General features: G+C 37.2%; 1 protein-coding gene across 1 annotated transcript; it reads right to left on the bottom strand.

Annotated features, from left to right (window-relative positions):
• Nucleotides 1-1,617: 1,617 nt before the first annotated feature.
• Nucleotides 1,618-9,782, bottom strand: LOC119817115 (prolactin-2C2-like). The gene is made up of 5 exons (XM_038334310.1): nt 9,752-9,782; nt 7,439-7,614; nt 3,873-3,974; nt 2,654-2,833; nt 1,618-1,809 (listed from the first exon to the last, which is right to left on the bottom strand). Exons 1-5 carry the CDS (start codon nt 9,780-9,782, stop codon nt 1,618-1,620), a joined length of 681 nt encoding a protein of 226 aa, XP_038190238.1.
• Nucleotides 9,783-14,339: the final 4,557 nt, after the last annotated feature.

Raw genomic sequence — 14,339 nt, 5'->3', positions numbered from 1 at the left:
CCAGAAATAGATCATTAAAATCACAAGTCAATGAGGTTACATTTTTTTGTCTTCTAATTCTATATTCAATTCTCTAAAAGGCAAAAAAATGGCCATTTAGGAGGGAAGGGCTAAAGACATCATGGGAACTCTTTATATTTTATTACGTATCATGTGATTTCACCCAACAGAGTATAAGAGGGGAAACTAAATAATGAAAATTTGAAAAGTTAAGGACAGTGCAAAGTATGATTGGTCTACTCAAGCTGAGGAACATGTGATATATGTGCTAGGGAGATAAGAATTCAGAGGGTCATGTCTGAGGAGACTTTTTAAGAACTCAAGAACCACTGAAATGTTGTGTTCTGAGACATTTTAAACTTTTTGAAGAATTTGCAGTTCTTGAAATGGTGCACATTCATCATAATCCTATTTTCCTCCAGAACTCTGTAGGTTGTGTGATCAGGAAAGTCTGGCTTTCTTTAATGATCCCAAGTATTCCAACTTTTATAGGTTCACAACGAAGATTCCTAAACACACCACTTTTTTTATTCTAACAATTTGACAAACAATAGAATTTCCCAATTATTAATTTATTATAAAATGTGTATGTTGGTTGCATGTCTAACTTTCATTACTTGCAAAATACTTGGTTGGAACATGTTCATAGTATGGATAGATGTTACACTAAATCATTAATAGAAATTTTGACCAATTCCCTATTAAGACTTTTACATTAATGGAGCCACTTTTTATTTTTCTTATTAAATTTATTTATTTTATTTTGTATTCGGACCACAGTTTCCTTTCCTCCTTTCCTCCCATTCCCTACATCCAACTTCCCCCCAGACCTGCAAATCCACTCCATTTATGCTTCTGTTCTGAAAGGGGAATAATTTCCATGGGTGTCAAAAATAAAAAGCATGACATATCAACTTGAGATAGGACTAAGCTCCTCCTTTTCATAAAGACTGGGCAAGGCAACCCAGCATGAGAAGTAGGTTTCCAAAAGTCAGTCAAAGTGTTAAAAACAGGCACTGATCCCACTGTTAGGTGTCCCACAAATAGACCAAGCCAAACAATTGTAACACATATGTAGAGGGCCTAGGTTGGTTCCATGCAGGATCCCTAGCTGTCAATCCAGACTGTGAGCTTTGAGACCAGGATAGTTGCTTCTGTGGGGTCTCTTGTGATGGACTTGATCCCCATGGCTCTTACAATCCTTCTTTCCCCTCTTTAACGGGATTTCCTAACACAGGGCTCAGTGCTTGGCTGTGGATCTGTGCATCTGTTTCTGTCAGTCACTGGTTCCCTCATCACAATTGGGGTAATCACCAATCTGATTTCTGGAGAGGGCAAGTTCAAGCCACCTACCCTCTATTGCTCGGAGTCTTGGCTCTGATCATTCTTGTAGTTTAGAGGGGCAGGTGGAGATGGTAATTTGAGGGTCAGGTTAAGGGTTTGATGGAGTGATAAGTACTAAAAGAAATGTCTTGATATGGGTGTTGTTTGGGGCTAGGCTGGTGCAAGTGAAATTGCCATTTTTTATTTTTAAATGAGACAACGATAACAAAATTTAAAAGATAAAAAGTTTATAGGATGCTACATATTTCAGAAGCAGATCAGATGGAAGAAGGCTTAGCAATTGCTCACTTTTAAATTCTTGCACTTTATGATGTTGAGATAAATGTCAACCTTCTTATAGTCACCATCTAGGCAGCTGAGCTTGTTATAATAACCCCAAATGCGAACATCTTCATTTGCTGACTTCGGTGATGCCACTTCAGGCAAGGTAGGGAAGTTCACAGCGTCTGCATTTCCACGGTACATCTGATTACCAAAAGTATAATCAACTATCAATTATATTTAAATATTTTTGGTGCATATCCCACCTAAATGCTGAATCAAGATTTGTAAATTGTTAATTGAATTGTCACAAATCACCTAAATGTATGGATTTTCACTGGTGTTGGAGAAGGTAAATGCAAATTTGGTGTTTGCGATTTTTGTTTTTTGTTTTTTTTTTCCATCTGAACAATTACATCTTAAAAAGTTAAGGGATGGACAGTCGATAAGTTATTTGATTTTAGACTTGGATTTGAGAAGAGGACAATGAAAGAAGAAACGTCCATTATGTCACTTAAGGAATGTTCCATGTCCTCAACAGTCCTGATTTTTCCTTTATTTTTTAATGGGTCCTGATATTAAAATATTGTTCTTTTTTATTTTTATTGAAAATAGATTTTTTTCTCTTGTAATATATCTTGTTTTTCAGCCCAATCAATTCTTTGTATAATGTATATATCCTTAACTTGAGAAGCAAGAATTTTTATACTTGATGGATTAAGATGCAAATAGTCAAGGGCTGATGATGCTAAAAATACCTACTCAAGTCTTTAAGTGACTGTCTTTTGAACCAGAAATGCTACTGTTCAAATTAAAATGAGGAACAGTTTTTTTTTTCCTTTCTGAGAACCATGGTAGGTGAGAGTCAGAATAGAACTCACCACAGAAGGTTGGAATTACCAGCGATTGCTTAATAGTGTGCCTTTAAGATAGTTGCATGCCAAAGTACTTGCTTGTTTGTTTTTATTTTTATTTTTCACAAATCCAAATGCTTCAAAATTTAATTATTCTTTCTTTTATAACCTCATTTATGAAAAGAAAAGCTCACCACGTTGAGAAGGGTTTTGATGCCAACCAGCTGTCCCGAGCTCTTTTCCTTGATGTCTTTAACTTTGGAGATAACACCAGCAGGGACACCTTTCAAGGTAGATAGTTCTTCCTCCAAGTGTCGCAGAGGTTCTTCCCAGGCATTCAAAAGAGTGCCCACCCGTTTCAGTAAGAAGCCATACTAAGCAACCACATTTGAACAATTACATTAGAACCATCAAAATAAAATAGAGTTAGATACGGTTTTTCTTCAAACGACTGAGATAAACTTCCCCTTTGCTGTTCAAATATGAATTAAAAAATCTTTTGTAGATAATATCAATTGTAAAAGTTGAGGCATTGTGATATAGAATTTTAGAGTAAATTAAATTCAGAAATGCCATTATGGTTCTTGTAGTAACTCTCATGAAATATAATCTCTTTCTTCACTTTGATTTTTCCACTTTACTTCATAATTTCTCTATCGTTTTTAATAAGAATTATAGAGATACAGAGAATGTATTTTTGCCATTAAGCAGAACAAAAAGGATACAGTCTAACAGTGCTGATATATAGGGCTGTATGATAATATTTAATCTATATCATATTGTGATGGTTTATATAGGAAGTTGGAAGTGGGAGATTAAAAATAATAAATTACAACAGACATGAGTGTAGAGTTGTAATCATACAGTGGGATCGCAATACACTGCTCACCACTGCACAGTATATACTCTGCTCCTTTATGTAGATGACTTTTAGGCATGACACAGGTGAGGATAATTAGGACACAAAATCAGAAATAGTTTGAAAGAGAAGATACTCAGAAGCCAAGAAGGGATGGTGAACTGGTTGGCAATACAAAGTACTGTAAACACAGAGTTCATTACTAACATAGATAAATACAACTGTATTGGCATTGTCTAAGTCTGCATCAATACATTCTTATCCTTGAAGGTTAATGACAGTTTAAAAACTCCAAAATAATAATATGAAGAGTCTTACTGTTGGGTAATGGAAAAGAGTCCTCAACATGGACAATTATATGAAAATATTACTTGGCAGATTTCACTATATTCAACTGTACTACATAATTTTCCTTTCCTTGCATAGTCTGTCTCCATTTTCCCAGAGATATTATTATCATGCCTATTGCAATACTTATTAAGAACGTACAGCATGATAAATACAATGTATTGTATCAAAAGCTTTTTTGAAAAGTACAGGGAGGGTGGACTCACTTGTTTTTTCATAGCTTCTTTTTCTGGAATGGAGAGGGAAGAAGTGTGACAGCGGGGGAGGGCTGTGTCGTTGAACCCATGGGCTTCAGCATAGTGATTTTTCTAAAATTGGTGAAATATTCAGTTGAGCTTGGAAATTGTGAAAAGAATAAATGAACAGAAAGCTAATGCATTTAAAATAAGTGCTAAAAACTGAAACTAATATATTAAATAAATGAGTTCTGAGAACATTTGAATTAAAATACAATTACGTTTTCCCCTTGCTTTTCTTCTCTCCAACTGTTCCCATGTCCTCTCTTTCTAACTCCTCCTAACATCCCCCTCTACCTCCTTCTTAATTCTTGGCATATATTACCATTATATCTACACACACACACACACACACACACACACACACACACACACACACACACACACTCAATCCAATGAGTCTGTTGACTCATTCACAGTGTTAACTGTGCATAAATTATTGCATGAATGATTATTTTACATTGCATAGCCAATTCGGGGGCTCATTCCCAGGGAATACTTTTTTAAAATATTTATTTATTTATTTATTATGTATTGTATACAATACTCTGTCTGTGTGTATGCCTGCAGGCCAGAAGAGGGCACCAGACCTCATTACAGATGGTTGTGAGCCACCATGTGATTGCCGGGAATTTAACTCAGGACGTTTGGAAGAGCAGGCAATGCTCTTAACCTCTGAGCCATCTCTCCAGCCCCCCAGGGACTACTTTTAACTGCACTTTAAGCTTTATCTGTAGCGTCAGTTTATATTCATCTAACTTTCAAATTTCCCAAATCCTCTTCACTATTTGCAGTCTTTCTAGTTCTAATTTGAGAAGCAGGGGTTAAAGCTATCAATGATCTAAATCACTATTGTTTTGTGTGCCATTTATAACAAGTGCCACTGTGGATAACATGCCTTGCAAATATCTTGGCACCTACACAGGAATATTTCACCTAGTTCATTAGAAATGAAGAATAATATTGCATTGGTTATGACAAAATAAAGCTTAAACACTGCACAGGCTTTAAGGAAATATAAACCATGAACCAACTAAAATTGAGAAATACTTTGCTTTTGTATATTAATCAACATTAAATTATTTCTCATATACTCCTACATCTTTATTATTTGTAGTAGCTCTTATTTAAAACCACACTTAGAGAATTGTTTGATATTTTGAAAATATTTTTAGTATGATCTTGGTGGTGACCCCAATCAGGAAATGTAAGTGACTAGAACAACAGCCTGCAAAATGAGTGATATGAACACCAGTCTTTACAAACATTGAGCTGAGTTCTCACAGCCCATTGATGTGGAAATGTCACTGATTGTGACTTCATTGGTGGGAGTAGAACATCTAAAATACAAACTTCAAAGTGTCTTCATCATGAATACCTAACCAATTGTGCTGCATATGCCAGATGTCCTTGCTAGTAAATCAATTTTTTTTAATTCATTAAAAATAGTTTCTAACATTTGGGAATCTGAAGAGCAATTATCAATTTTCTTGCTCTTGCCAACTTTGCCCCAAATGACTTTAGCTCTATTTAATGCATACAAGTCACTGCAATACAGTTTCCTTTATTACAAGACTGTAGTGTTCAGTAGAAGCAGAGAGGCTGGAATAGTACGATCAGGTGGAGAGGGGAAGGGATGAAGGTGGGGAGGGAGGAAATCTGGAAAGAGACAGATAAAATTAAAGGCCATTGACAATAGCATGAAAACCTATGCAGTATAAGATTGCTAAAATATATACATGTGTGAAGGTGATCCAAATGAAAACTCCAAATAATGGGGGAGACAAATCACCATCTGTTCACCTCTTACCACCAAATGAAGCTTCTGGTACCAGTATTGGGTTACATTTCATTGAGTTGTAGCCCAAAGCGGTTAGAAACCACCAAATAACCCAGGCTGTATTTTGGCCAAGATTATAGTTTGCTCTCCACAAACTGATGGCAAGGCCCCATAGTTGAAGACAATACCTATAGAACCCATTGAACATGAAGAAGTTGAGCGGGTGCCTCCACAGACTTTTACCCCTGTGTGCTAATATCTTTGGAACAGGAGGGTATTCTAGACACTATCAAAAGATAAACATAAAGACTAGCTCAGTCACAAACTATTTGATATACAATGGTATCCTGCCTGCAAGATATCCTATAGCAGTGGTCCAAATCTTGTGGAAGTAAATGACTAATACCTGATTTGACTTAAGCCCCTCTCCATGAGAGGTCAAACCATATCCAATACTTTTTAGGGAACCAAGAACATGATACTGGATAACCTTTGGTAAAACTAAATGCTACTTTCTAAAAACAAAAACAAACAAAAAACCCAAAGAAAACTGTGAAAATAAAAGGACTCCTAATGACATTCTCCTATATTCATAGATCAGTGTCTCATTTAACCATCATCAGAGAAGCTTCTTCCTTCAGAAGAACAAATAAAAAAACTCCATATGTGGACATTATGTTGAGAGTAAAAGACCTTAGACCACTCAGGCCTAAATGGAATATTTCATCAGATCTCTCTACTCAGAGGTCAGGGAACCATGAAGAAGAGGAGATAGAAAGAATCTGAGAACCAAAGTGGAAGGAAGACACCAAGAAACCAAGGCCCTTTCAATCAATATAGTTTGCTGTGGTGGTTGCACATGGCTTTAATCCCAGCACTTGGGAGGAAGAGGCAGGTGGATCTCTGTGAGTTCGAGGCCAGCCTGGTCTACAAGAGTTAGTTTCAGGACAGGCTCAAAAGGTACAGAGAAACCCTGTCTCAGAAGAAAATAATTTAAACATATTTAAACTCAACATAATTTAAACACATATAAAGTCACAGAGACTGAGGCAGGGTGCACAGGGCCTGTGCTGGTCTCCACCAGGTCCTTTGTGTTTATTATTGTTTACAGTTGCATAGGATTCTTGGTGTATGAGCAAGACGCTCTATGATTTTGTGCCTCCTCTTGAGCCCCTTTCTTTTCTTTTGTTTGTTTAGTTTAATTCTGATGTATTAGTTTTGTTTTTATCTTGTCTTACTTCATTGCTCTCCCTAAGGAGCCTGTTTTTTTCTAATGAGAGACATGAGTGGCGTGGACCCAGAGTGGGGTACATGGGGTGGATCTAGGAGGAATAGAGGGAGATGAAAGGACAATTAGTGTACATTTTGTGAGAAAAAAATGTCTATTTTCAGTAAAAGATAAAACAAACAAGTAAATGAATAAAGTAATAGGAGTGATGAATAGCCCACTAGGTAAAGGAAACGAGAAACATTTGTTATTCCTTGCATGTCTTTATGTCATAATAGAGAATTAAAATGAAAGCCAAACAACAGATGAACATTAAAATAGTAGAGTTTCAGTCAATAGTCTGCATTTCTTGCAACTGTCCTCTTATTGGCTCCACAGTTCAGTAGCTGCTGTTTTCTTATCCTTTGAGAAGGAAAGCCTGTTTCAGATTTAGATCATGGTGTGCTTTCCTATAGGCTAGGCTGTATCACAGCCATTGTGATGGAGGCCTGATGTGTTATGAAGCCAGAAGTCAGTGGGGGTACTTACAAATTCAGTGAGCATTTCTGAAACTTTTTGGCTGATTTCATGAGACTGACTGCCTGCTACATCAAACATGTCTCTCAAGGAATTAAAGCAGCGGCCATTCCTCATTGCGCACATGGGTACAGATGCCACGTTCTCCCACAGAAGCTGGTTGGACACCAGGAGTAGGAGCAGTGTCCCTGTTAAAGAAGAAGAGCCACTCTGAGATATATTCCTGTGGGGTTATGAAAAGTCATCCTGTCAATGGAAGCCTTATGTGCTCAAAGTGGCCTCCTACCAAGAAACTGTTTTGAACACTGTAGGAGTAATTCAATGGGAAAACTAATCTAAGTAATCATATTTTCTCAGATTTCTATTTTAAATCATGAATGTCCTTTTTACCATTTATTAAAACTACACCCAAGAGTGTTCTGTATTCTAAAAGCATTTGGAGCTTAATTTAAGTCAAGGCAGGGTATCAAGCCTTTCTGTTCAAACCATTTAATGTCTAGTGAATTGCTGATGATTTTCTGTAATAAGAGATGTTATGAGTTTGTAGCATTTAAAAATATATGTTTTATTTTAAGTATAGCAGTGTTACATGTCAGACAAAGGCATCAGATTTTTGAGAATTAGAGTTACATACAGTTGTGAGCAGCCATGGAGTGCTAAGAACCAAACACAAGTCTTGTTCAAAAGCAGCTATAGCTTTTAACCACTGAAACAGGATTTAAATTTGTCTACTATCAGTTTGGGGCACCAGTGAAAAAAAGGACAGCTCTGTGAATTAGCTTTATCTTTGAGTTAGATGGGAACAAACACACAATTGTTCAATAATACTAACAATGTAGAGTTATGCCACAATCTGAAATAAATAATTCTGTACCATAATGTCACATTTCCTTCTTTTTCAATATTTACATACAGTTTTAACATTTTTATAATGACCAAGATTGGCATCCTCATCAATTTACTTTTGAATGATGGACATATCAGTATTTAACACTTTCAATATGATAAGTCAGTATATATTTATTACAAAGAAAATTCTATTACTTTTACTAGTCTGAAAAAAACTTTGATAAATGGATTTGGAAATGTGCAACTGAAAATCGGGGAACTGTTAAATTTTATTCATGGAAAAAATAAATAAAAATATCAAATTATTCTGTAGTATACAAGATAGCCAGGCACCTTTTAAAAGTAAATCAAAATGTTACACACACACACAAATACATATGGACACACACACAGGTACACACCCACATATGGACACACACACAGGTACACACCCACACAGGTACACACAAACACACACACATAGGTACACACATACACACTCTCTCATTTATCATTTATATGATTTTCAAAACCTAACAAGAGCTAATAATTTTGTTTCGTCACTTCATCAAATCCAAATTATTCTTATTGATAATCCTTCTTACTTGTAAACAAAAGGGAGTATAAGCAATTGTACCCTCTTTTCTGTTCTTTAAGAATTTTTGTACATTCTGATGTTCAGTTCACATTCCCCAACTCTTCCCAGACCCACGTACCATGCAACTTCCTCACACGCACAACTGTGTGTCATTAGAAAAACAAAACCAAAACATTTAAGACCAATTTGTGCTAACCAAATATTCTTTGATGTACAGTCTTATACCAGAGCATGTTCAAATTATGAGGGGGATACACATGTAATAAACTGTCTTTTCCACTCCCAACAATTGCCTATGACTTCAGGGGTAGAGGATTGTGTGTTCAGTTCCCTTGCAGCTCTGGTATTTTTTCTTGTGTAAACTTGCTTAGGCTTTATGCATGCTGAAAGAGTATTTGCCTTGAATGAAATTTTAATGCTGTATAAATACATATTTGTTATCGTCATTGACTTGTCCCCAAGATAAAATATGAATGCATCATTCCAGTCAAGCAACTCATAGCAGAGACCCAGTAGTGAGTGGATGCTACTTTTTTCTTCTGTAATTGTTAGAAATTCTACCTCTATGCTCACATGGTTTCATTACAGTTAAAAGTCTCAATGTTTGAAATTCTGAATTTGTGAAATTTGTTATTCCGTGTTCTAAAACTTTATGTGTCATTCAGAGTTGTGTAGACATACAACTCCAAGAGAGTTGCTGTATAGTTGCTATCTAGAGAAATGATTAGAAAGTACTTCTTACTTTATCCTTTCCTTCTCTGGGTCAGGTATTAAAAAATATCTATTCCCTTCATATAAGGGGGAAATAACACTGTAAAAAGTAAACTGTCCAAACCAGCTTTGTACAATCATGCAATGATTAAGGTCAACTGGAGGAAGTTGGGAGAAGAGCTACTTACAGGAAGGTGGTTGAGTCAAGGACAGCTGCATCTCTGTGGAGTTCCACCACAGCTTTGCCGCTGATTCAGGGAAGCTGCTTGACCAAGTCCCGTCTCCAGTTAACTTTCCACCTCCTATATAGTGCAGCGCATCATCCCCAAGGCCAGACACTGCTAGGGGGCAGGAAGAAGTAATGTCTGGAATTCAAGTTGAGGATACCATTACTCTCACCCATCATTAGCTAATAGTCTCATTACAACACTGATCAACCTAGGTATGTAGGTATTATTTACCTCGTTGTTAGGTTATCTCTATGGTTCATGTTCCGTTGTAAATCATCAGAGCTGTTTCTGAGCCATGAAGAGTGTTGCGAATTGCTTATCACATCTACAGTCTCTCTGATAATTCTTCTGTTTCTTGTAAATTACAAAGGTAGGCAAAGCCTATAAAACTGTGCTTAAATCAGATTCAAACATATTTGTGTGTTCTTATGGCAGCTTCACCACTCTTAGGTGAATCTATGTATCTGGCTTGGGTTGGTAATGGCCCTCTTGGACTGAGCAGGTCCCTCAGAGACACTTCCCAGCAGCGGTCATCATGGTACCGCATAATACTATAAAACCCAACTGTAACTTTGAAACCTTATACCTGTCTTAGCACATGTGGCATGTATTAGAACATGGGCCATGTACTAGAACATGTGGCATCTCATTGCATAGTCTCTTATATTTAATACTGTTTGCATCCGATTCACTGACAATATTCTGCATTATATGGCCAATGGAGCCTCACTGTTTTACAGGTCATGAGAAACTAAGTAAACAATTCATGAAATATTTCAGTAATCTTGAGATTTTAGCTAATACTTCTTCCAACCATGCTAGTTAATCACTTTCAAATTGCTAATTGCCATCTTCACTTGACCACGGCTTTCCAAATCGGTACAATACTAGATGCTACCTTCATACAGTGGAACCTTACAGATAGTTATCAGAATCAACAAAGGCCCAGTTTTATCTGCAACAAACAAAGGAACATTTGGATTGAGTATTTTCCTGAAACATTAAACAAGAAAGCAAGCAAAGCTCCTATTATTAAGTTATGATAAATAATGAAAACTCACAGTAGTTACTTCACTTGTATCCTCCAAAGTACAAATTTTTAAAGGCCACATACCCCACACTGCCTTATTCAGCTAAAAAAATACATCATCAGTATGTTCATATTCATTATCGAATTCAAAGGATTAAGAATGACCTACGAGACTATGGTGCAGAACTTCTCTCCTGTTTACACAGTTTAGTAGTTCTTGTCCTCTCCCGGTGAAGGATTATTACAGTCTGAAGTTCTGAATATGATGTTTTCTGCTCCAGTTTATCATGCATCCCATTGATTAAAGCTGTGACACCTAATATAGACTGGCAACAGATTAGGAATAATTTAGGAGACAAACCTCTAGACATTACCCTCAGAAACTGATTTGTTAACTGGCTACTTCAGTGGCAAGGAATTGCCCAGATGGAATGACAAGGATTAGGGGATTTTAGCAACAATATTGTACCCTGCAGCTTCTTGATCCTGGAAGCAGTATAACCAGCTGTCTCACCTGTCTTGCTGTATTCAAAAGTGTCCTCTTGCAGTATGAACCACAATAAACCCTACGTCATGAAAGGAATAGAGTTTTTAAAATAATATTCATCATATCAAAAAATGGAATTTTTGTAAATTTCATCACTATAACATTAATATTCATCATCTTGAGGCAATTTTGTAAGGGCATTGAGCAATCTTTGTGGAGTAGACCCCCACTGGTTGTCATGTACTGGGGTAAATTGGGGACGGGGTCCATTGCCTTACACAGAAGTGTGTGACATCACCTGCCTTCTTATGTCTGACTGGCTCCAGGCTGACCCTCTGGCTATATCTTACTTATCAGCCATGCATGTCCGCTGAAAGGTCTCAGAGCTGGAAGAACAATGTTCATACTGAAAGCCTCTCATTTCCCATAATACCATATGTTCAATGTGGTTTCATCTCCATAAGTAATTCTCCCCAACATTGGCACACATCCTGCATCTGAACAGGTTAGACACATTTCCACATCAATTATCATAAATTTTACACATTATCATGTTTGGTAGCCATAATTACCCATTCCTAGCTAAAACCGACTCTATGTCACTTTAATGCTGTTCCGTCTCTATCTATATTCTGCTGCTCACCGTCTCGGAAGAATTCCACAGTTGTCAAGAATTTATGCTCAGTTAGGTCAATGTTCACCAAAACAGCAGCAGTCAGTTCATTAATAGAATCAATACATCCATAATTTTATGGCGGGGGCATCTAGTCAGCAGTGCTTTGTGCCCATATCTCAGTCTTTTGAGACATATATATGAGATATATATCCCTCCACCAACCTGTCCCTGGAGACTTTGTTTTGAAGCCATCCCAAGCTGTCCAAATACTTCTTTCTGGAGCCCCCTTTTCTTTACACATCCTGCCTCAGGAGCCCTTAACAGCTCAGTTTTCACTCCACTCACTGTTGCTCTGGTCCTTGTCAACCTCTCTGGTTTGTACTTCAGCCAGGAGAAGAGATAGTCTGAGGAAACACAGAGGCGTCCCTCCTGCACCATTCACCTTGACCATGTTTGTACTCACAAAGGTCGTTTCTTTTTTCTCCACATAGCAATTGAGCACTGATGCCTACACTTGAGTTACGATACAACCGTGTACCCAAAAAGGAATAAAATCTTGCCACAAGGAATCCTACCAGAAATGTAATTCTTCTAGAATTCTAGTTAAGAGCCCTAAACTGTTTCTCAATGCTCCCCTAAAAATGTAGACAGTTTCAAAATATATTCAAATGTTGATCACACAATAAATTTAAAACAGGACCTGATCCTCTACTGAAACTTCATACTTTATCTCCTCTCATGATTTATTACAAGGTCATGTCACTTGACTCCAAACTTCAATGCAGAAATAGAGATTAAAATAAAATCGGAACAAATAAATATAAATATCTGTTACATGAAACAATACAGAAAGTGAGTTTTCTGTTGAACAAATGTGAATGCTCTTGTCAAATAACCAAACTAATTGGAACAAGTGCATATATGAGCACCAAGAGCTCATATATTTAGCTATAAGAATTCACTGTGTGTTGGGAACAGTGAGACCCCAGATCCTGAATTTCTTGTAATCCCCTGATCTGAGTGCCTACAGCTGCTCTGAGCATGAGACCTTCAGGAGTTCCTGATGGCAGGAAAGTGGTTTCTGGTGGGTTTGGCTGGGGCTTGGCTATCTCTATATAATCTGCCGCTGAACACAATAAAGGGGGCATTCTTGGAAAATTCAAGGATTACCCGTGTCTCTGTCTCTCTATCTGTATGTGTTTATGTATTTTAACTTCCAGCCCCTTGCCCGAAGCTCGCAAACTGGGTTCAAGTGCACCGAGCGCAGACAAGGGGGCGCGGTGCGCGGCAACTGTGGACTTCGTAACTCACGAAATTACACAGCTAAAATGTTTATTGATAAGAAACAAAATAACAGCCGGGCGGTGGTGGTGCATGCCTTTAATCCCAGCACTCGGGAGGCAGAGGCAGACGGATCTCTGAGTTCGAGGCCAGCCTGGTCTACAAGAGCTAGTTCCAGGACAGGCTCTAAAAAAGCTGCAGAGAAACTCTGTCTCGAAAAACCAAAAAAAAAAAAAAAAAAAAAAAAAAAAAAAAAAAAAAAAAAATAACAAAAATTTACATCTCAAACTCAGAAGTTACCATTCTCTTCATTTTTTAAATATATGAGTTATAGACAACATTTGAGAGAGATTGAACCCAGGGAAAATATCTCAGCAGTTAGCATTTCATCCATTTTAAGTACTAAAAACAGTCAATGAAAATTTTGTTCCTGGCTGCATTAAGACTCAACTTTTACTGTACATCCAAGTCCATAAGTAACTTTGTTTATTCCCTTTATTTTTTTCACTTTGTGATTAGATTTTTATTAGCTCTACATTTTTCTCTGCTCCCCTTCCTGCCTCTCCCCTCCCGCATGATCCCCATGCTCCCAATTTACTCAGGCGACCTTGTCTTTTTCTACTTACCCCTTATTTTCAAAATATTTGGGAAACAAACTGATAACAGAAAATAGATTGATCAATTTTAGCCTGAAAAACATGTTGAGTAAGAAAGAAAAATTTATCTAATTTAATTACAACTTCAATGCCTTCTGCAATTTAAAAATTTATATTATAGTGAAGGGAACCCTGATGGCTCTTTGTCTTGGAGATGGGTGGAGAGGGGGTATGGGTGGAAGGGAGGGGAGGGAAGGGGGAGGAAGAGGGAAGGAGATGGAAATCTTTAATAAAAAAAATCTATTAAAAATTTATCTAAAGTCATGAATATGGAATACATCACATATGGATGGGAACGTTAGAGATATTACGGTGCACTTCTAGGGACATTCTTAGGTTGTATTCATTCTCTAGTACACTACAGATACCATGAAGCATAAAATCCTTACCGTTGCCAGTGTGGAAAATGCTGTGGTTGCTTCATCAACTCATTGGAAAGCTGAGAGTGGATGGGTTTTGGTATGTTCAAACATGAA

This window comes from Arvicola amphibius, chromosome 6, assembly GCF_903992535.2.
Source record: "Arvicola amphibius chromosome 6, mArvAmp1.2, whole genome shotgun sequence".
NCBI lineage: Eukaryota > Metazoa > Chordata > Mammalia > Rodentia > Cricetidae > Arvicola > Arvicola amphibius.
This window is presented reverse-complemented; position numbering and strand designations above follow the sequence as displayed.

Excerpts from the sequence above, each read along its gene's own strand:
- LOC119817115 (XM_038334310.1), bottom strand. The coding sequence starts at position 9,782 with ATGCAGCTGTCCTTGACTCAACCACCTTCCT. Across the intron at positions 2,834-3,872 it reads AAGAAGCTATGAAAAAACAA|TATGGCTTCTTACTGAAACG; the intron begins GTGAGTCCACCC and ends GTGGTTGCTTAG. Across the intron at positions 1,810-2,653 it reads TCAAAACCCTTCTCAACGTG|ATGTACCGTGGAAATGCAGA; the intron begins GTGAGCTTTTCT and ends TTTGGTAATCAG.